The following is a 22,394-nucleotide window of genomic DNA, read 5'->3' as shown; positions in this document are numbered from 1 at the left end:
TCAGATTTTTCTGATCGGTTTACTTGTTCTTGATAATTGTTTTATTAACGCGCGTAGTCATGCATGATTTTGATGCATTTTGGTTCACCGTCATGTAAATGTGGACATATAGAAAATATCCGTCGCTTAGTGAAATATCGCGTTTAGGAATCGTCCCATCGATCGTCTTTGTGCCGTTATGCGACGTATAAAAGTTGATAGAAGTTGAAACATTTTCCGCGTGTAGATTGGTGGCGCTGTACGTTGTTATTTAAACTGATCAGAGTTTTTATAAGGAAGGATAATTTTCTCTTCGATAATGTCTAATGAAAAAAGAAAACAGGATGAAGATGATAATGACGACGATAGGGCTAATCAATTATCTTTGGAAACGGCACCCAAGAAAAAACAAAAAGGTTCATTTATACATAACCTATTTGTTTATATCAAATTTCTGTACATATTTAATAAATATATTAGAATCTAATTTCTATACGATTGTACTTATCTTATTTTTATTTGTTACATTGTTAGAAAAGGTTTTGTTTTATTTCATTTTCTCAAATTTTTTAATATAATTCTGTGTACAAAATTGTCATATCATTTATATGTTGTTATTCAATTTTTTCTTATTTTTAGTGTTGGAATATGAGCAAGTATATTTAAGTAATTTGCCATGTTGTGAGTGCTATGAAAAATCTTATATGCACAGAGATGTAATAACTCATATTGTGGTAACAAAGTTAGTGTTTTTTATAACTAAAAAGACTCGATTATAAAATATACAGATAAATTGTTTTATTTTGTTATTATAGATCATATTTTATACTTACTGCAAGTTGCGATGGACATTTAAAATTTTGGAAAAAGCAAGAAGAATCGATAGAATTTGTAAAACACTTTAGAGCTCATTTGAAGGCCATACAATATTTGGCAGCAAGTTCTAATGGTATACATGCATGTACAGTTAGTTTGGATAAAACAATGAAAATATTTGATATAATTAACTTTGGTAAGCATATTTTTTTGCTAATATAAAATTAGAATTAAATCTTGAAAAGAATTTTCATGTATTATATAATTGAAATATTGTATGTACAGATATGATTAATATGATAAAATTAGAATTTACACCTCTTTGTGCTGAGTGGATATATTCTGCTGGGGATGCAATTGCTGTGGTTGCTGTATCTTCACAAGATTCAAATAAAATAAGTGTATATGATGCTCAAGGAACTAGCACTGCATTGCATGTTTTTGAAAAGTTACATACAAAACCTGTTGTATCTATGAAGGTAAACTTTATCATTTCAGTTTATTTTAAAATATCACATATGGATACGAATGTTTCGAATTTTAAACATATATTTTATATTTTATTATAGTATAATACTGTCTATGAGACATGTATATCAGTTGACAAGGCAGGTATATTAGAGTATTGGACAGGACCTAAAACAGAGTATAAATTTCCAAAATGTGTTAAATTTGATTCGAAATTAGATACAGATTTGTATGAATTCGCTAAAAATAAAACTTATCCATGTGGTTTGGCAGTATCTGCAGATGGTAAAAGATTCGCGTCTCTTAGCGGAGATAGAAAAGTAAGAGTTTTTAATTTTCTCACTGGAAAATTGTATAGAATATTTGATGAAAGTCTTCAAAGATTTTCTGAATTGCAACAAAATACGCAACAATTACCAAACATGGAATTTGGACGAAGGTATTACATAATATTGATGTATAATTGCTATCATGATATATAAATATAATTAAAAACTTTTCATAATTAAACATTTTTCAGAATGGCTGTCGAAAGAGAATTAGATAAAACCGAAACAAACATAGGAAATATAGTTTTTGACGAATCTGGTTATATGATATTATATAGTACAATGTTAGGTGTGAAACTTGTAAACCTTTATACAAACAAGTGTATTAGAATAATGGGGAAACCTGAAAATATACGTCCTATGCAATTAGCTTTATTTCAGGTATATTTCTTCAATGGTGTATTTCTTTCATTGTATTTATGTTTATGTTTATTTAAATATTTATGTGTAGGGCAAAGCAAGAAAAACTGCAGCAACTGTATCAGTAGAAATGGAAGCTGCTGAAAATCCTACAATGGAAATGAATCGACCAGATCCAATTCTTTTTTGTACAGCTCATAAGAAAAACCGATTTTATATGTTTACAAGGCGTGAGCCAGAAGATATAAAGAGTCCGGAATGTGACAGAGATGTCTTCAATGAAAAGCCTTCTAAAGAAGATATTATTTCTTTCACTGAAGCAAGCAATGTACAAAAAATTTATGATACTGCAATTATACATACTGCACTTGGTGATATTCATGCAAATCTTTTTGGTAAAGATGTACCAAAAACAGTTGAAAATTTCTGTGTTCATTCTAAAAATGGTTACTACAACGGACATATATTCCATCGAGTAATCAAGGGTTTTATGATACAAACTGGAGATCCCACTGGAACTGGGACAGGTGGTGAAAGTATATGGGGTGGTGAATTTGAAGATGAGTTTAGATCCCATTTAAAACATGACAGACCATACACTTTGAGTATGGCAAATGCAGGCTCAAATACAAATGGAAGTCAATTTTTTATAACGTTGACGCCTACAGTAAGTTTATCACTTTGATACCAGTCATTAATAAGATACCATAATCATACATTTATTTTTTTTTATTAATATTGATATTATTTGACGTTCTAGCCTTGGTTAGATAATAAACATACTGTATTTGGAAGGGTGGTCAAAGGAATGGAAGTAGTACAAAATATTAGTCAAGTAAAAACGAATCCTAAGACCGATAAACCTTATGATGATATTCGTATTGTCAGTATTACTGTTAAATAATTTTATATAATAAATGTTTATTTACATATATTATTTCTTCATTTGTCATTCATACATTAATAGACGATGATAAATTTCCAAATTATATCATTATATCATATTCATTAAATCATTTTTGTTGCTTTTGCTTCATATGATATAATAAAGCTCTAACAAAAAGGTATGTACTTGTAGCACATGTGAAAGCATTCACACTAAACAAGTTATAATTTTTTGGTGTAATTACCAGTGAGTATCTACATGGATTAATGGAATTGAAATGGATAGAAGATTACTAATAATAAAATAAGGAACAATTATGTAATATGTTAATGTATATCTGACCTTGACCATATTGCGCCTGTTAACATAAGACTGGCGGCTTGACTAAGAGAAATCGTTTCTACGGGACGGTTAATATCTCCTATATTTGCGATTACTAAACCCCACTTAAAAGTTGGACCCCAGAAAAATATTGTTGTAGGACCTGCAAGAAGACGAATAACATAAACAATAATTATAAGAAATTTTATGTATGTTACCTGCAGGATGTAAAAATATCGGACGCAATTTTTCGGGCAGGTACGATGCAATTAATAGTACTGCTCGTTTGTAAGCAGTTTGTTTATTGGGCATAGACATCTTTTAGTATAATTATACACATGCACACATACATACATACATATATATGTATATATATATATAAAATAATAATAGATTTAAATGTTATTTGAATGTCTGATTTGAGAAAGAAAGATTAAGAAGTATATAAAGTTCACAATCTGAAAAAGTAACGTAAACAAATTCTCCTAATCGATTTATAAAATAGCGTCGTTGTTATTTACAGAAATATCGAGTATCGATTTTTTTATAATTTTCGATTCATTTAAATTTCCTCAATACTTATAACCTGGACTTTTTACCTTAAATTCAAGTATAAAGAATTATAAAATATATCATTCATAATATCAATAAAATGTGTTGTAATATTCAAAAAAAGACGTCGTCATGTTGGAACGACATGGAAGAGTTAAAATATCTCCTCTGCGCTATCGATTGTTGGTAATGCTAGCATATTAACATATTTAATGACATATTTATTTAATAAACATATTTGACTACATTATAAAATAAATTCTTTTATGTTGATTTGAATTCAGTGTTTGAATTTCATCAAATCGATTGAAATATCACTTTATAGCAAATGTCCACCCGCGCCACCAAAACCTTGCTGTCGTATAATATTACCACCTAGAATTCAAGAGATTGGCTGTGTCATTCCATGTCAGAGACCTGTATGCTGTCCACCACCACCATGCTGTTTGCCTTTATCACCAGGACCTTGCTGTCCTTGTCCTTTACCTCCTCCATTGTGTCCATTACCACCACCACCTCCGCCACCGCCAAAACCTTGCTGTCCACCTTGCTGTCCATTACCATGTTATCCCCGTATTTGCTGATTTTTGAAAATACGATTGAACAGACCAAAAAAGAAACAGACAGAGAGAAAGAACAAAAAGAGCAAAGTTATTCAAGCTTCTTTATCTCTACATAGAGACATCTTTTAAAGAAGATTTCCAATAATTATACGCTAGAAATATTCGAACGGTACTTTTTGGAATTTGCCCAAAGTATAAAAGAAAGGTTTAAGCGCTACTTTTAGACTAAGTCTAATAATCGTTTTATTTATATACACATGTATATCTTTGTACGTATGTACATCGTACATTGTTTTATATGCACGTTTGCAGTGAACAGTTTGCATTAAAAGAAAACTATAATGAAACTGGAAGTTTATATTCTCGTATTTCGATCAAGAATCACGCGATTCGTTCGTAAAGAGAGAGAAAGAGAGAGAACTTGAGTGAATCGTGAAGAGCTTTCAGAATTTATTGTGCTCGTTACATTACGATAAAACAGATCATTGATTAGGACAGCTATTTCATTGAAAAAAGAAGGAAATAAAAGTGGGGAGGAAGAGGAAAAATAAGTATGGATAAATATTAAGTAGGGTTGAACGAGAATGAATTCAACCGGAAATGAAGCGAACCTAATAAAAGAGCTTCCCAGCAATTTTAGATCGACCGCAACCGAAGCTGTCTGAATAACGATGACTAACATAACGACAAATCGTAGCGTAGGTGAGAGCAGTTAACGCGAGGTCAAGTGATCGCGAGGACAAAAGCTGCTTGAGAAATGATGATGTTGCGACGCTCGTAATAAGAACGTTTCGATGCAATGCTTATCAAAAGAACATAATCATTTTTGTCTGGTTTTATTTTCATGCTTGTCTTTCCTAACTACTATGTATAATCCTTTATTTGATAAGGGAAATGTTATTTTAGATTTCTTATAATAGCATAAGTTCATGAGCGAAATGATTGACGTTTTACATTTCTTGAATACAACGTTATACCTAATCAAATTAATCGTGAGAATATATATCTTTGGAATAAAACGTATTTTCGTTCTCTGATTGAAAATTAATATTTATTTATTTATAAATAATTAACAAAGTATAAGCGAAACGTTAACGAGATCCATTTAAAAAAATATATATATATGTAATGTAATATATGTATATATATAAATTAACTTTCTTCGATTACTTGAAACACTATTAATAATAATAATAAGAATATAAGTAAGATAAAAAAAAATAATGAAAATAACAACATCAATAACAACAAAAATAACGACAGTAATAATTACAATATTAAATATATATTATGGAAAATATATTATGTAAAATTATCTTATATCTTATATTAATGAGAAGTACGTATCAATATTATCGTATTGGAGTGTAATCGATTACTATTCGATCGGTCATACGAACTTCATATGCATTATTTATGAATAACGAAGAACTTTCAGAGATAAGTTCTCAGTGCTCGGACGATTTGAAAATAGAATCTTATAGCGAGATCACGGTTTCGCGTGGATGGAAAGTGAGAAAAGCGAGTTATCGAGCCATTCTTTTACGCGTGCGCGTGTGTCACACATATATAAATGTGTACGTTCAGTAGACACTTCAAAATAATGATGATTTTTATATCTTTCTTCGTTTTTATTTCTTTCATTTTTTTTTCAATTAAAATTAAAATCCATTGTTATCGTGAATATATGATTTTGATGCGTTAACTTTTTTAACGAAGTTTTATTTGTTCAAAAAAATAAAAAAAAAAAACAGGCTCGACAGTAGAAAGAAACGGATTAGAGATGTTTCTTTTCTTTTTTTTTGTTTTTCTTTATTTTTGGTATGCCTTTGGCACAATTCACATCTTTATACGATCTATCGTTATACATATTTTACGTGTTTTTATTTGTTCTTTATTATTTTTGGACCGCTTCTTTAGATATCACGTACTTCTCTGGAAGATTTTTTAATATTGAAAGTAATTTTTTCTTTTTCGATTTTTTTCGCTAACATGCCGCGCACACATATACGATAAGATTTACGATCATTTCTGTTTCTTTGGTTTATTATGTTTTAATATCGTCAATGTCGAAATATCGACACACCGAAAGAAACTTACTATCAGGAATAAGATCGATGAATTATTGCGTAACGAACTATCATCTTTCTTCGTTGCTGCATCAATCGACATTGTTGTATTCTTATTGGTAATCGTATTAAAAATAAATGTAGAATGCGTTTGAGAAATTACATATAATGTTGTTACGTAGCAATTCATCAATTCGCATGAATATATATATGTATATATATACGCATATATATATAATAAATAATTATGTAAATATATAATTCCTCTTTCCGATGAGGTATAAAGGAAGCAGTACTTTTATTAGTCACCACTTGGAGATCGGCCAAACTAATTGGTCATATCGAATGTGTATGCAGAATGCAGTGGCCAATAACTGTACAGTTCACCTTTTTCATAAAGTATCTTATTTTAATCGATCCATGAGAATATTATTATAATTATACCAATCATAATAACTGGCAAATAATTATAAATAATCATATTTAGTACTTTGAATGTATAGAAACATTAGTCGGTAACGTTAATAATTTGTATGATATTCATCAAGATCGACGAAAATGAAGACTACTTATTGAATATATATTATCTTCTCATGCAATTTATACATCGACTTACTGTCTTTGGGCATTTAAGAATAAAGTAAAGAGATCCTTAAAGGACGAAGAGATTCTCGCAACTCTTGGTTTTCCGCTTGAAACCGAGCAAATGTTTCAAGATTCTCCTGCGGTGTTTACTTTTTTTTCGTCTCGTAGTCTGATTTCGATCACGTTGAGGATTTAATTTGATTTGCGCCAAGATACCGACTAAGAGTTCATCGACATGGTGAGCCAATCCCGATGATGTTTCAATGAATTTGCAGCCACAGCTGTTCGCCAAGCGTCGGCCGACTGTCAACATCATCAAGCAACTTTAATAGAGTGAAATTCTCATTTCACGTTTGTCATAATAAATTATATTCAATATATATGTAAACATAAATGTCATATACGTATTTATGTTTAAAATTTAATAATAGAGTAGATTATTTATAAATTAAAACATGAAAATGTAAGATCAACACATTCATTAATTTCGAAACTGTTCTCATTAAATTTCACGTTTCCAGAGAGAACGTAATACAATTCTGAAAATTTAAAGGTGAGTCCATATTTTTGTTTTTAACTGAGTATACAATAATATTTCATGAGAGATTACTGTTTCTTTTTAAGATGAGAATACCTATTATAAGTTTTAATCAAGTTTCGTAGGCTTAATACCGCGCAGTCACTTCTATAAAATTGCCAAAGAAGTGTGCAATAAATATGAGTTTATAACTTTAAGGGTTTCGTCTTGAGTAACAGTTGCGGCTATGTTTGTGTTACGATTACATACTACTATGAAAAATTGTTATGTCTTTTCTTAAGAAAATATCTTAAAACTTGCAATTTCTACTCGAAATAATGATAATAAGAGCTCGTTCACACGAATTTTTTATTTTACCGTCTTTTATAAAGGCGCATATGTTTTACATGTACATGTTTACACGACACTACAATTGACCATATGCGAAAAAATTATGGATTCTGTAATTTTTAATATTTGGTTTTATTAATAGAAAACTTATACGGCGATCAAGTAAAAAAGACGAATCGATCGCCAATGACGCATATATTGAGAGAGTTTAAACGATTTGATTGTTTCATCGATAAGTGTAGCATTGATCTTGGCGAATCGATATTCAATTATTCCAGCAAAAAAAGGAAAAGCAAGCAGAAGAAAATTACAAGGAGAGATTGAGCATAGGGTAAATTCTATTAAAATATATTTATTAATAAATTACCGTAATAACATATTAAATAAATAAATAAATATATTATATAATAATATACATTATATAAAATAAAATAATTATATAAAATGAAACTATGTACGCGCGAATACATTTTGAAGGGTTAGTTATTTGGACGATAATAGTTTCGAAGTTAATGAAGATATGCCAATATTGTATTTTGTCCTGAGTATGTAAATTTCAAAATTTTGCATGTAATTTCGATTTTCGATTTAGCACCGACAATAAAAGCAAGATCCTCGTCGGACGATATGAGGTGACGTTATCTCTTTCTCTCTATGACGAAGTTGCCTAGCATAAATGTAATTGGAAAGTTTAAAGTTCCTGTGGATTTACTTACCCACAGAGGGGACCTCCCGTTTCCTTTCAAGATCGACCTTGTTCCCGACTAGGATGACACCGTGACTCATCATATAGTCGCTCTTCCACAGATAAAGTAAAGTTTCCTCTGCCACCTTCAAACTTCTTCGATCTACCACAGAGTAGACGACCACGTAGACATCTGGATTGTAGGTTGAACAAAAAGACTCGACCTCGAATCAATGAAATATTGAATTGCAATCATGAGAAGAATCCAACGAATTTTCATATTAGATTTTATTTTTAATTACTAACGTTTACTGACGTTTGCTTACCGACATTTCCGAAGCTGGATGATCAATGATTTCTAATTCAGTTTCTTGGCCATCGAGCATAACGGAAACACTTTTCTGACCGTATTCCTCGTCTGAAAGAGAATTTGTTTAAATTATTCAAATAATTGTTCATTATATTCTGCGGCATACATATTTTCTATTTTATTTTTATACTCGTATGTTGCATAACTTTATTTTAAATAATTTAAGATTGTTTAATTTCGAAAATGGTGAAAAGTAAGAACTATTTATAATAATGAAACATTTGTGTGGAATTATTCACCTAAAGAGGCATCATAAGCGCAAATGTAATCGCTCGTCGTGAATTGCGCCGTTAGAGCGGTTTTACCAACCCCGGATGCACCTAACATGCCAACCTTGTAAGTGGCCACTCGCTCGTTACTCGTCTCCTCCTCCGTTTCTATTCCAGACAGTTGAGAAGCCGAGCTGAGGCAGAAAGAAATATGTGAAGGTTTTCGCGTAGCAAGAAAAAGAGAGAATAGAGAGGAAGAAAGAAAATATAAAATTTTATTCACGGAAAGTTACTTTATTTCATCCAACGTTTTACGGTTTTATGCTTATTATTTATTATTTTATTAAAAAGAATTGAAACCCTTGAATATCCCTTTTACCTTTCATCCAATAAATAAAAAGTCAAATAAAAACGTTTCATTTTTCCTTTTGTTTTTCCAAAATCTAAGCACATTGAAATATAGAAAAATATGTTTGAAGTAAAATGTATTATCTTTTTTACCTTTCGTTTTTCTCTTACCTAAGCAACCGAGCCTCTCTTGTACTGCTGCAACTGGTGCTACAAGAGGTGACACTATTGATGCTCTTGCTACGACGACTCTTCAATGAATCGCCGAGATTAAAAACGCCATTCGCTGTAATGGAGAACGATCGTAATCTGTAATATTCGATACCATCTTCGGTTTCGCCGTCTTCACCACCTCCACAAGCACCAACTCGTTTCGTTTCTGCCAACATTGGCTGCAAAAGTGAGAACAGATGGAAATAGATTTGAGTGTTCAACAAAATTCCACGAGTGTTCTGTTTGCGATTTAGAGAATAATTTGAATTGTGTGACACGCTGTCTCGAGAATTAAAAGAATATTGGTGGCAAACTTTCAAGCATAGATTAAGGTCATAGTGAATCCTCAATGTGACTAATACTATGCGCTAATCGAATTAAATTTCTCACTCTCCCACTCTTTCGACGATGAATCAGCCGATTTTTCTTAAATATTCCAATGCCATTTTTACATGAACTTAAAAAGAATGTAAAAATTCAATAAAAGCGGATTAGACGTTACATTAAACCGATTAATATTTCACTGTTAATATGTATAATCTTGATAACTCTTCGAGAGAAAGAAAGAGAGAAAGAGAGGGGGAGAGAGAGAGAGAGAGAGAGGGAGAGAGAGAAAAAGAGAGGGTAAGGGTAAGGAAGAAGAAGAGAGTACAATAAAAATTAATTATTGCAAATGATTAAACCTCATTACAATATTATTGTTTGCAAAAATGGGTACTATTGAATGATAAAATTATCATTATCTTTTTAGTATTTGATTAATACCCATTTTATTTATTTTATTTTACATAGACAAAATAATCGAAGTTTTTTGATTAGGATATGTATATATATATTCATAGGAAATGATTAAATCACCAGATAAATTTCTTTTCTACATACATCATGTCAATGATTTTTAACTGGAAAATGTGGAAAACATTATGACTCCAAAGAGATGCACACAACATGACCAAGTCTAAATAATAAATAAACGTGTAAAAGTTAAAATCATTGTCTTGAATAATTTTTGTAAAACGATATACTTAAGGATTACAAATTCTTTTTAAGATATAAATACAAATTAAAAACTTTCTAGTATAGAAATCGATCGTCGTTCGATTCTGTTGAAAATTAAAAGAAAAGGAAAGATCGATAATTGAATCGATGTCTCCTCGATCGCGACTCGTTTCTTTCTACAAGAAAATTCGCGGGGCGAATGTCATCGGTCTTTGGTGATCTGTCATCGGCCCTAAGATAACGTAAAATTGTCGATCAATTTCATCTACGAGAAAATCGAAAGGGATTTTCAAGAGTTCTTTAGAAGGGTTGGCAAACAGAGCTGGCGATGTTACTTTTTATGAACGCAAGGGTCCTTCTGTTCTTTGTTCGATCTCGTTCTAATCAATTCAACATCACGATCACAACGACGAGAAAAACGACGTAATCGTTTTCGACGATTAACATTCGAGCGATAAGTTTTGCTCTAGGTTTTTTCAAGAATAATCCTTCTTTCCTCCTTTTCTTTTCGTTTTTTCTCTTCCCAAGATTTTTTCTTTTTCGTGATCCTTTGATCATTATTGACATGGAAGTACCTACTTTCTCGGAACTCGGTAAAAATGCACGAGATGTCTTTAAAACAGGCTATTACTATGGCAAAGGTATCTTTAAATTGAACGTCAAATCGAAAAAAACTGGTATATTCGAAATGTCCAGCGATTTGACCCTAAACGTTGATGTTATGAAGGTATGATCAATATAAGAACAATTTTCTATCATCTTTTCTTTATTTATTGTTCCTAAAAGTTCTTTTCTCTCGCCTCTGTTTCTCTGAGTATATTATTTTTTAATAAGCTACCCTTGATGCTATTTCTACGAATTTCATGAAATGAATATTGGTTAAATATTTTCTCGAGGCTAGAATAAAACATTCATTTTTATATCACGTATATAGTTATTTGATCATATAGTATTTATATATTTTTATATCGTACTATATATATTATATATATTATATTATATATATCATATAATACTTTTATTCTTTTACAACTGTTTATCATGGTTTCAATCATTGATATATAACTTTGAAATATATAGGTTGTTACATAAAATATAAGAATAATTTCGAGAATGAATTCGGTATAAAAATAATAGAAACTATGTAGAAAACTATGTTTGTGTTGACCTTCTTTTCATACGCATAGTTGGATGGTCTCTTAGAAACTAAATATAAAACTGACGACTACGGAAACTTCATACAAAGATGGACGACCGACGGAACAGCTTCTATAGGCTGCGAACTGTCTGGGAAAATTATTGAAAATATCAGCATGTTATCCGAATTCTTCTATAATCCGCAAACTACATTTAAAGGCATGAGACTCGATACAAAATACATCAACGATAGGGTCAATGGAATTGTTTCGTTAGGTTGGTATTAATTTCTTTTTACTCTTTTATTATCATTAAATTTATGTCAACGTACAAAAGAATGTACAATAAGATTATACAAACACGTAAAGTGTTACCGATACGAAATGCATAAGATATAATTCATTAATAAATGAATCCATTGCATCATAAAACGTAAAAATAGATTGATTATGTTTTTCTTTCTTTTTTTTTTTAATAAAATGTAATTAAGTTATATTTCATTCATCAACTTCTTTTCACAAGGAAGTTGTCAGATTTTAATAGTATGAGCCAACATTTCAATTATTCAATTAAAATTTGCGAGATAATTAAAATATAAAGTCACGTTCTGTAATCATATTCTCATCCTTTTTCAAAGATTACCGTAAAAAGAGAAAAAAAAAGTTGCATAACATAATTACTTTACTTTATATATTTGTTTTGAGATAAATATGTGCGGTTTACAAATGAACAATGATACGAATTTTCCGGGTTTCGAAGCACTGAAAATATTAGTTATAATATGTAAATATATTAGTCAATATATAAGTTCGTCTTTGAAATACACATTTTTATTTTATATTATGAACAGAAATTGCGTGTCTTTGAATTATATCGTCCGTGATTCTGCGATAAAGAAAAATCCGTAAATTAATTCATTTAATTTCACGATAAAAAGAATAAATGAATAAATAAATATCCAGATGTTCGTTCGAAGCAAATCATAAAGGAGTATAAATATTTGAAACGTTCAGATAAAAAAGGCATATGTGTCTATGTCGTTTTATCATTAAAATAACAAAGTTCAAGCCAACGGCATTAAGTTACTCGACAGCAGTCATTTTCTACAGTGGCTACCCACAGAATTTTTTTCGTTTCAAACAAGAAACCATGAAGCTCAGACTCGTTTATCTCCTCGAAGGAAAACTACCGTTCTCAGTTCCGATCTACTTCGGAGATCGAATAAGACTAACAAATTAGCAAGGACATATACGTGGATTAAATCTTCTAATATCTCCGATGTTTATCATTAATAAACTTGTGCGAGTGACATTAGTATTTATTTAATGATTAATCCAAGAGAAAAAGAGAGAGAGAGAGAAAGAGAAAGAGAGAAGCGTTCTTTCGAAAATATTTAAACCAATACTTCAAAGGAAAATATTCATTTATTTTAAGATTATTTATTCATAATGTAAGTTATTTTTTAAGAAATTTTTTTCCGCAGCTAACGATAACTTCGACTCGAACTTGAATCTTTACGGTGCAATTGTTATGAAGTTCAAGGAGATCTTCTTAGGTTACCAATGTGGTTACAAGACAGCTACGAAAGAGCTTACAAAGAACGACATCGGATTAGCCTTCGGCTATCAGGACACTTTCTTCCATTTGAGATGCAATTCGATACCACGCGAGTTTGGTTGTTCTATCTTGTATAAAGGTTAATCATTTTTTAAGTATTCTATACTTTCATATCTTTCATTTACGAAGAAGGTTCGCTATCCTGTATTTTCTAAAAAAAAAAAAGAAAAAAAAGAAATGATTTGTTTAATTTTTTTAATCATTTCGGTGAAGTTAGATTTCATACATTCAAAACAATATTAAACGATAGAACTTTGTGAGGTAAAAAAGATTCTTGAACTTACAAAATTTAAAAATATTATCCGCGAATAAAATTACCCGTTATGTTTTTCGATAATTAAATGACGTTTAGAATTTATCGAGCTGTTGGATAGGTAGAGAAAGAAAATTCATGTTTCAGAATATAACAGGAACGTTTAAAGCTATAGAAAGAACATTAAACAATCGCGAGTAGTACGTGCGCGCACATTTCGTGACCTTTAAAAAGAGCAATGATTTTCACGTTACGATTAAGCAAGGTAGCTCTTGGATCACTATGAAAAATCTTATTTACTTAATGAACTCGTTCTTCTTTCTTGATCATACAAAATGGAATACTTGTCGAGCAAAGGGCTCATTTGGCTTTATATTTATTTATCTGTATAAATGTATATGCTTGTTAGATAACATAATGTAACATAGAAATCATTGATGTACGAAATTAATTTTATTAATATCACACATAATATCATTTATTGCTTCTTGCATCTTATTTTTCTTTTTTCTTCCAAAGTTAATTCCGACTGGGACATCGCGGTGAATGGAATATCGTCGAATAGCGGGAACTGGAATGAGTGGATGGTTGGTATAGCAGCAAAATACGCGGTAGATGAAGAATCGATTCTACGGTTAAAGATAAACAGTGCCATGCAATTGGGTACGAGCTTGCAGCAAAAGTTGAACGAGAATACGATGATCTCGTTATCGTTTTGTTTCGATTGCATGAATATTAACAGAGGCAATCACAAAGTCGGCTTGGCGCTCGACGTCGAAGCTTGAGAAGATGATAACGTTATTGAATATTTTGAGATATGATTTTACTATCATGGTCACAGTCTCAGTCGTCATCAATTTTTTTTTTACACGAGTCCATCGAACTTTCGGATTTTCGTGTCATTTTTCTGGCGCGTAATACGAACGTATTGCTTGTAATAATACAATAATAATGATATTATTTATAATACCTTTTGTAGATATTCTGTTCTTCTTAAGAACGAAGACGAATATCTTTGTCAATGAATGAAAGAATGAATGAAAGGATGAAATTATATTTATTATCTAACAACTCTTATATTGTAAATTAATAAGACCGAATTCAATACATTTTCAAGCAACGCTGTTTATTATGAAATATCATTGTTAACATAAAAACTTATTCGATATGGATGGATACTACTATAAATGTTTTTGCATGGATTAATGCAGAACGATAAAATGAAGAGCGATTTGCTTTCGTATATACTTATCGCGGATACGATCGATGAATGAGGGTTCTTTCGACATACGCGAGATAATAATAAATCAGGAAATTAACGGTGTCATTGTAATTTCATATTTTCGTACAACTTGAAATGCAGGATTACCAAGTTTATATTTATATCCTTTTCTTTTTTAAGACGATAAGATTAAAAGTAAAAAGAAACCTAAAAGATTAGGAGATTATTCGTAATAAATAACATCATTCATCTCTATTACATTTAAAAAGAATCAGTTATTTATACAAATATTAAGTATCTTGTCAAGAAAAAAGCAAGACTTTATAGTTTGTCGATAATGTTACTTACGAGTATTATAAGAAATTTCTTCGAGCTTCTGAGACAGACGTTTCATTCACAATATGTATTACAGAGTCTTAATTTAAACATAGGAGCTTAAAGGTCTACTTATATACGTGCTGTAGCTATTCCATTTACAAACATTGTCTGACAGTAAATGCGTAAATATTTATATATAATCGCGTCGTGGCAATTCCACTTCCGAACATTTATATATGATCGGGGATCGTTCGTGAATGTACTGATTAATTTGAAGTCAGATATTATAGCATTATGCACAGATAAAACACATTCAGACAGATATATATGCAAGTACGAGCCGTGGCACTTCTCCGTTGTGAAATCGGTAAACAAGGAAAATATTGATGGCTATCAAATATAACCGGAGGATGTGCGAGTCACAAATAATGAGAGATGCAGCACGGATGATGTATATATATATATAAAACTATAGTAACCAATTCGTATCCGATACACGGCTTGGACATGGAACGGCTACGACACGGTTGTATATAAATGGACCTTAAAAGGTTTTTTGTTGATAGATGATATTCGTAAATAACATTATCGACAAAATTCAGAGTGATACCTATTTTTAGATATAAAATATTTAATAAACATTTTATTGATTTTTTCGATTTTACAAACAAAGAATTTAAGAAATGAATTATATTGTGTTTTTGTAAGTATTATTAACAATGACAAATTGTTCAAGTTGGACGATCTCGAACTTATTTCTTTATATATAGATTTAAGCGATAGAACACTCACCCTATGTCGTGGTACTGCTGGCATACTACTGGTTCTCCCACGATATTGCCTCGGTACAGGTGCACGAGATCCTGTTCCCTGTCCAACTGAGCCAGCAGGACTAGTAGGACTCGGACCACCAGGACTTGTTCCTGGACTAAGATGGGACGATGTGGAGGCTGCTCCAGGACTTACAGCTGGGGGAGTCAAGTTTGGACTCCTTGGTGATGGCGAGAGGTGTCCCCAAGGACCTGCTTCCGCCTGTAAAAATCTGAACTTCCCTCCTTCTCAGGTCAGGATCGATTCTCTTTTCGTTTTCCACCCCAATGTGATACATTATCGTATCAAATGTACACCGTACCAAAATATATTAAACAAAAAAGAAGAATAGTACGAGTAGTCTATTTACCTGTATGTTTTTTATTCAATATATTTTGATATTCGATAGAGAAAGGTAATAAGTTATATTTCGTAATTGATTGTATGTATATTATAACGTTTGTTAGACTACGTTCAATTTTATTTATAAATAACGAACGCGTATTGAAATACGTGTTATTGAAAAAGCGTGAAGTTTCTATCATGATTTCGTTCAAAAGCTTCTTCCTCTCTCTCTCTCTCTCTCTCTCTCTCTCTTTGTATTTTGCGAAAGTACCTGTGTAGGTCAGGTGTAGGTCTGGCCACAGCTATACTAGAGCTCCTTCGTCGAGTGGGCGTTGGCGATTTTGGTCCATCCAACGTTCCGTGTCCTTGAGTGCCGGACAAGGAGCTACGGTGAAGTCGTACCTCGATTTCGCTACTTCGCCTTTGGAAAGCCCTTTTGCTCCACTTTCTGCCCTTTGTATCGGTACCGGAACCCTCCTGCTTCCTGAAATGTCGGAGATAAAACGGTGCTTCGCATTCCCCTCTTTGGAAATCAACGACGTTCTCCTATTCTCGTTAGAAGGGACCGATTCCCGTGTGCGACCATACTGATAAAATAGATTCTACGAGGCGTGTCTTTTTCTTTCGAGGGATCGTTTAGCTCTCTATACAAATTTTATTTTTGCAATTTTTCTCCTCGATGTGCCCTTTGGCATATTGAACGTTATCATAAATCTAACAATATTTCAAGATTCGACATATATGTATATATAGATAAAACAGTTTCATATGGAACAAATACGTACACATTTTATATGTAATATTTTAAATATATCAAAATATAGATATACCTACATATATATCTTAGATTTTCTTTCATGCGGGACACTAAGCAATAATAATAAAAAACTTATAGTACAGAATTATTTTTTTTCTAACGCCGTTTAGGATACGTTTTGTGTAAAGAGAAAGCACGCTTGAGTTTGACCGAATTAGACATTTTTGTCATTCTGATGTTTCTTTTCTCTCTTTTTTCTTTTTCTTTTTTTTTTTCTTTTTTGAGCAACGAACTCTCTCGACAGATTTTCTCTCTCGTACAATTCATGTATCCACCAGTTTTATGCACGTACATATTTACATATACATACATTATGGTGGTACAAAAGAAAAGTATGACAATGAAAGATTCTATATAGTACAACGGTATTATAAATGAAAATAGCACAAGTCGTAGGACGATTTCTTGCTCGATTTTTCGAGGACGGTTTTGAGATGAGAGTTCTTTCACTCGAAATGGCATCATTTCGTACACGCATGCGCGCACTTCCTTTTGCACCCACACCCCACATAAACACATACGTACGGGCACCTTTATAAGCTCACATATATACATGAAATATATATATATATATACATGTATATATATATTTACGTGAAAATATGAGACGTACTACCGAGCTTCAATGCGTTTTATAAGGGGTTAAGTAGGCACAGCGCGCAGAATTCATGATTAGACGACGAAATCTCGAGTCGTTAGAATAGTACTTGGGTAAGCTAGGATAGCTTGCTAATTGCCGAGGTGCAAACTTCTTTATTCTTACATCTACCGATTCTGTGCTCTTAGCTGTTTTGTCGACGAGAGGGAAAGACAGAGATATAAGACGATGACGAGAGAAATCGATTTTCTGATTTCCTAAGGAAATTCCTTCCGTTGCAATTCCTAGCGTTGAGTGATCGTTGAATATTTTCGTGCTTTCTGCATTCCTCTTCCTGCATTTCGATTTATCTCATTCAATGAATCTATTTTATTTTTATCGATAAAAGATTGAAAAATTGAATTCGAGTAAAGGTACTTATTGATAGCACAACGACCTGTACGAGTGCCCATATTTTTTCAAATATCAATTCATCTTTTGATGAAAGAATTCAACAATATGAATGCATTAATGAAAACAAAATTTTGAAATAAAAAGTATTATATCTAATTTTTGAATGAATTAATCTTTGTTATACGTCATGTCGAGAATTTTTCTTGATTATCAGTCGATTGATATTTTTAATTAAAATCTGATCATATTAGAGATATCTCATGTTCCTTCGAGTATCCAATTATCTTTAATTTGTTAAATTCAAAAATATGAATGTAAAGACAACAAACGAAAAGCAATGTTTTTGATCTCAAATTAACTAATTTCTTTTTAGATTTCAAGTCGTGATTTTTTGTCGACTATTGATCGATATTTTTAATTAATTTTTCTGTCACGTTAAAAGTGTTATGATGAATGGATCGTCGTAAACAATTTTTATGTCTATAATGAAAACTCGATTAACGGCTACTGTAATGGATGCTCTTGAAGATATAATCAAAGGTCGATCTCCGTTTCATTCCCCGTTTACATGTGATATCGATTTAACGTAATAACAAACGCTTAATCGTTACTTAATCACCTGTCCACGATCTCATTCAACTAATTTCTCGTATCGACAACATAATTCTCTTGTTCGAAAGTTACGGAAGGATAAACAATTAATAACTTTTTCAACAGATTCAATAGTACATTTTTTATGGAGATTCATTAAAACTTTTTAACGTTTCTTGGAATGTTTGTTCGAAGATATAAAAAACAAAATAACTCAGATAATTATTTCCTTGGCTAAATCTTATTGTGTTAATAGCAAATTCGTAGAATTGAAGAGACTAAAATATAGTTTATGACGGGTATATGTCTCCGAAATTTTTTTTTAATATTATTAATTATCTCGTTATCGGATATTAACGTGTACAGAATAAGCAGATATATACACTGTGTATAGGAATATGTAAATACAATAGATAAATTGAACATCTAAATTATTTTTAAGTTATTTAAATAGCAAAATAATTATTGAACTATTTTCTATCGAGGATAGTTTGAATAGTCAAAAATATGTAAATCTTTTAACTGATGAACTATGTAGATTGTTAAAAGATATTTTCACACCTCAAAAATATAAAATATAGTTTCAATATGATATTAAATAGCTCATAATGCATTAATCTCCCAACTTTTAAATAAATAATTTAGATTGAGACAACCTCTATATATTATATAAGTATGTAAATATCTATCCGATGTATCTTATTAACAATGAAATATGTGACAGAGGTTTATATTTTTATTTTGCTGTATATATATATATACACATACACATGATCATTATGAAAACGACAGTTATAAGCCTCAAGAGTCATGCGCGATTTAATTATTACGAAATATATATGTGTATATATATATGATATTAACTCACACGCGAACAGCAAACTTTCATATTATAAAATCACGAGATTCGATAAAGCATCAAGATATTACCAATCTTAAATGTCAAAAGATATAAATTTGAACGATTCCACGACTTATAACTATCTAGCATCCCTAAGATCCTTCGTTATTTTTCTTTATTTAAAAATCTCGGAGTATCGTAACAAGAAGAAAGTGCAGAAAAGAAAAAGAAAAAAAAGAAATTACGGTTCGTTTAAAGCACTCTTAGAGATGATGATGCTTTGATCTCCAACGACGAAAAAAGTGAAGGAGCATTAATAAGATTCTTGTCTGTTCTATACAAGACGTATTACTAGTACGTCTAACATCTTATCTCAAAAGTAGTCCGATATTCGCTATTCTTCTCTCCGTGACCTTTGCTACTTTTTACTTTAATTCGACTTAAGCCTTAACATAAGTTGTTCGAAAAAGGTTCGTTAAGATCTTTTGTTGGAAAAAAAAGAAGTTATTTCAATGAGTTTTAATGAGAATGTAAAATTTATATCATTAAAAAATTGTAATGTAACGTAAAACAAATAGATATGATTATAAATTCAATAATGACGCATGGAAGAAACTACTAAACTAAATTAAATTAAAATTAACTTCGATTTTTCCCAATAGACACGACCGGTGTAGTTCACGTTAACGACTGACATTATTTTATATATTCCTAAAGTTTTAATGTTTTTCATTTTATGCGATTTTTTATGAATTTTTTAATTTTTGAAATTCCTTTTATTTTGAAGTCAGATTGCAGTCGGATTGAGTCGTGAAACACAGTAGTACTTGTGGAACATAGTAGTGTGTAGAACTTGATTTTTAATATAAATTTCAAGTCGATCCATCCAGCAATTTAAATAGTAAAGAATATTTCAACGCATATACACACACATGCACCTACACACATTTAGATTTTGATATAAAACGTAAAGATCTCAAAAGATATTTTGATATCTCAAGTAATATTACTGCGTTCGTCAGATTTATTGTGATATAAAAGAATATTGAAATTTTTAAAATAATACAGTAAAAAAATACAGTAATTAAGAATTCATTTTCCACTTGATATACATTTTTTTTTAATGAAAAATAAAAAATGTCCAGAACTCACCTCGGTATTAATTTGTCTTCGAGCATGTTTGGCAAATCGTCGCTATCCTCGGTGACAGCTGCAAAAAAATCTTGAAACTTGTCTGGAAAGTTGCTGGGTGTACCAGTATTCATGGAAACGTGTTCGAGAACCGTCGAGACTCGTTTTTCAACGCTGACCGCATGGTTGTCCGACTCGATGGATGCTGCCATTCAAAATGAACGAATGAAAGTGAGAAAAATAAATATGGTATCACTTCGACGTTCACTGAATTCGAAATCCTCGCGAAAAAATTCTGTTAAAATCTTTGCTCGGTTTAAGCATTCCTTCATACAGTCCTTTCACATTCTTTTCGTTACTCAAACCATCGATGATATCACTTTCGTCGTTTTAACTTTGAAAGAAGATCATCGAAGGCCTTAATTGATGATTAAAGAGATGACCATCGACATGTTATCAGCAACAGAGAAATCTGAGTCATTGATTTCACATCGAATCAATTTTCCAATAGCTCGAATTTCCTCTTTTCAAGAGCCACGAGGTCTCGAAGACGCAACAGGATAACGTTCAAAGGCGAACGAGGGAAGTGATGACTCGTAATAAGAGTAATGGATCTAGCTTCGCGTTTCAGCTAGGTCTTGCTGAAAACTGAAGCTCGCATGTACGTTCTTGCGCGTCATACCACCTCCGTTGTGTTCATCTGACAACGCTTGCGCAATCGTGAGGAGGCCTAAAAGTTCGCCGAACGAACCAACTGACGAATATACTATAACTCATCGACGAATGTATTGAATCACTTTCTCATTCCTTTTCTATTTATTTTTTTTTCCCTTAACGCCACTTTGACTCGAGGGTAGTTTATCACTACTTCTTGATCTGTGTAATACGATAGAAAATTATTCTTTCCTTTTATCTTTGTGATATATAATATTTTTCTGTCTCTAGACGATGCTTTTACCTGTAACGTGCTTTCTTTAAGAATCTTTCTCCAGTATCGTTTTATCTTGCGTATGCAGAAATAGGAATGTCTTATATCTTGGCTAAAACATTTACCTTCGTATGCCTGAATTGTTGATTTTTTTCTTTTCCAATCTATTTTCTAGACGACTGAGTGATAGAACCATTTTTTGGAGAACGCAAATATTGATTAATTTGTTCAGAACTTTTGGTAATAGATAAGTGTACTTTCTAAAGATCTTTGAAAAATCTTTATATGTTTTATGAAAATGATTTTAAAAATCTAACAAGATTTCAAAGGATTTACATAGATATTGTTTTATAAAAGCTTTAATGAAACGCGATAATTATGTTCCGCTAAATATTTCATAAAAATCAATATTTAAGAAACTGCATGCAAAGGATCGTTTTTAAATTTCACTATCCTTGGAAAACCGTCAAGTATATTTTTAGAAAATGAACTTATGAAAGAGTCCTTTTCTATTTTCTCCAAAGAGAACGTAATGCATTCAAGACGAGTTTTCTTTTACACGTGAATAGAATCCAACCTTTCAGCTTTATTCTTTACCTTTAAACTTCAATTTTCCTCCGATCGAATTTCATTATCGGGATATGTTTATCAATATTGAAAGCATTCGATTGATATCTTGACACAAGTCTACTCGATGCTTGGCGATATAAATATTTTATATTTTTATTTTCTTTATGAATGAATAATGAATCTGATTTCCCGAAAATGCTGGA

General features: G+C 31.3%; 4 protein-coding genes across 5 annotated transcripts; 3 read left to right on the top strand and 1 right to left on the bottom strand.

Annotated features, from left to right (window-relative positions):
• The first annotated feature begins 157 nt into the window (after window positions 1-157).
• On the top strand, window positions 158-3,990 carry LOC127062907 (peptidylprolyl isomerase domain and WD repeat-containing protein 1). The gene is made up of 8 exons (XM_050991872.1): window positions 158-395; window positions 619-721; window positions 795-991; window positions 1,081-1,274; window positions 1,365-1,702; window positions 1,784-1,973; window positions 2,044-2,619; window positions 2,713-3,990. Exons 1-8 carry the CDS (start codon window positions 299-301, stop codon window positions 2,854-2,856), a joined length of 1,839 nt encoding a protein of 612 aa, XP_050847829.1. The 5' UTR covers window positions 158-298; the 3' UTR covers window positions 2,857-3,990.
• Window positions 3,812-5,280, top strand: LOC127062910 (small proline-rich protein 2H-like). Of its 2 annotated transcripts, none has more exons than XM_050991876.1 (2): window positions 3,812-3,897; window positions 4,037-5,280. In XM_050991876.1, the coding sequence occupies exons 1-2, from the start codon at window positions 3,812-3,814 to the stop codon at window positions 4,293-4,295; spliced, it is 345 nt and encodes a 114-aa protein (XP_050847833.1). In that variant the 3' UTR covers window positions 4,296-5,280. The 2 variants fall into 2 exon arrangements, with proteins under 2 accessions (XP_050847833.1, XP_050847832.1); XM_050991875.1 differs by having other exon boundaries at window positions 3,844-3,897; window positions 3,996-5,280.
• Window positions 5,281-6,005: 725 nt separating this feature from the next.
• On the bottom strand, window positions 6,006-21,351 carry LOC127062908 (uncharacterized). Its single transcript, XM_050991873.1, has 8 exons — window positions 20,715-21,351; window positions 16,594-16,806; window positions 15,960-16,209; window positions 9,580-9,800; window positions 9,091-9,254; window positions 8,808-8,899; window positions 8,513-8,705; window positions 6,006-7,231 (listed from the first exon to the last, which is right to left on the bottom strand). Exons 1-8 carry the CDS (start codon window positions 20,903-20,905, stop codon window positions 6,996-6,998), a joined length of 1,560 nt encoding a protein of 519 aa, XP_050847830.1. The 5' UTR covers window positions 20,906-21,351; the 3' UTR covers window positions 6,006-6,995.
• On the top strand, window positions 10,887-15,935 carry LOC127062909 (voltage-dependent anion-selective channel protein 1-like). The gene is made up of 4 exons (XM_050991874.1): window positions 10,887-11,347; window positions 11,808-12,033; window positions 13,241-13,453; window positions 14,147-15,935. Exons 1-4 carry the CDS (start codon window positions 11,186-11,188, stop codon window positions 14,410-14,412), a joined length of 867 nt encoding a protein of 288 aa, XP_050847831.1. The 5' UTR covers window positions 10,887-11,185; the 3' UTR covers window positions 14,413-15,935.
• Window positions 21,352-22,394: the final 1,043 nt, after the last annotated feature.

The sequence above is a fragment of the Vespula vulgaris genome, chromosome 4, assembly GCF_905475345.1.
Source record: "Vespula vulgaris chromosome 4, iyVesVulg1.1, whole genome shotgun sequence".
Classification (NCBI taxonomy): Eukaryota; Metazoa; Arthropoda; class Insecta; order Hymenoptera; family Vespidae; genus Vespula; species Vespula vulgaris.
This window is presented reverse-complemented; position numbering and strand designations above follow the sequence as displayed.

Excerpts from the sequence above, each read along its gene's own strand:
- LOC127062909 (XM_050991874.1), top strand. The coding sequence starts at position 11,186 with ATGGAAGTACCTACTTTCTCGGAACTCGGTAAAAATGCACGAGATGTC. Across the intron at positions 11,348-11,807 it reads TAAACGTTGATGTTATGAAG|TTGGATGGTCTCTTAGAAAC; the intron begins GTATGATCAATA and ends TCATACGCATAG. Across the intron at positions 12,034-13,240 it reads CAATGGAATTGTTTCGTTAG|CTAACGATAACTTCGACTCG; the intron begins GTTGGTATTAAT and ends TTTTTTCCGCAG.
- LOC127062910 (XM_050991875.1), top strand. The coding sequence starts at position 3,844 with ATGTTGGAACGACATGGAAGAGTTAAAATATCTCCTCTGCGCTATCGA. Across the intron at positions 3,898-3,995 it reads CTCTGCGCTATCGATTGTTG|TGTTTGAATTTCATCAAATC; the intron begins GTAATGCTAGCA and ends ATTTGAATTCAG.
- LOC127062908 (XM_050991873.1), bottom strand. The coding sequence starts at position 20,905 with ATGGCAGCATCCATCGAGTCGGACAACCATGCGGTCAGCGTTGAAAAA. Across the intron at positions 8,900-9,090 it reads CGCTTATGATGCCTCTTTAG|ACGAGGAATACGGTCAGAAA; the intron begins GTGAATAATTCC and ends ATTCTCTTTCAG. Across the intron at positions 7,232-8,512 it reads ACGGGAGGTCCCCTCTGTGG|TCGGCCGACGCTTGGCGAAC; the intron begins GTAAGTAAATCC and ends TGATGTTGACAG.
- LOC127062907 (XM_050991872.1), top strand. The coding sequence starts at position 299 with ATGTCTAATGAAAAAAGAAAACAGGATGAAGATGATAATGACGACGAT. Across the intron at positions 992-1,080 it reads ATTTGATATAATTAACTTTG|ATATGATTAATATGATAAAA; the intron begins GTAAGCATATTT and ends TTGTATGTACAG. Across the intron at positions 1,275-1,364 it reads AACCTGTTGTATCTATGAAG|TATAATACTGTCTATGAGAC; the intron begins GTAAACTTTATC and ends ATTTTATTATAG.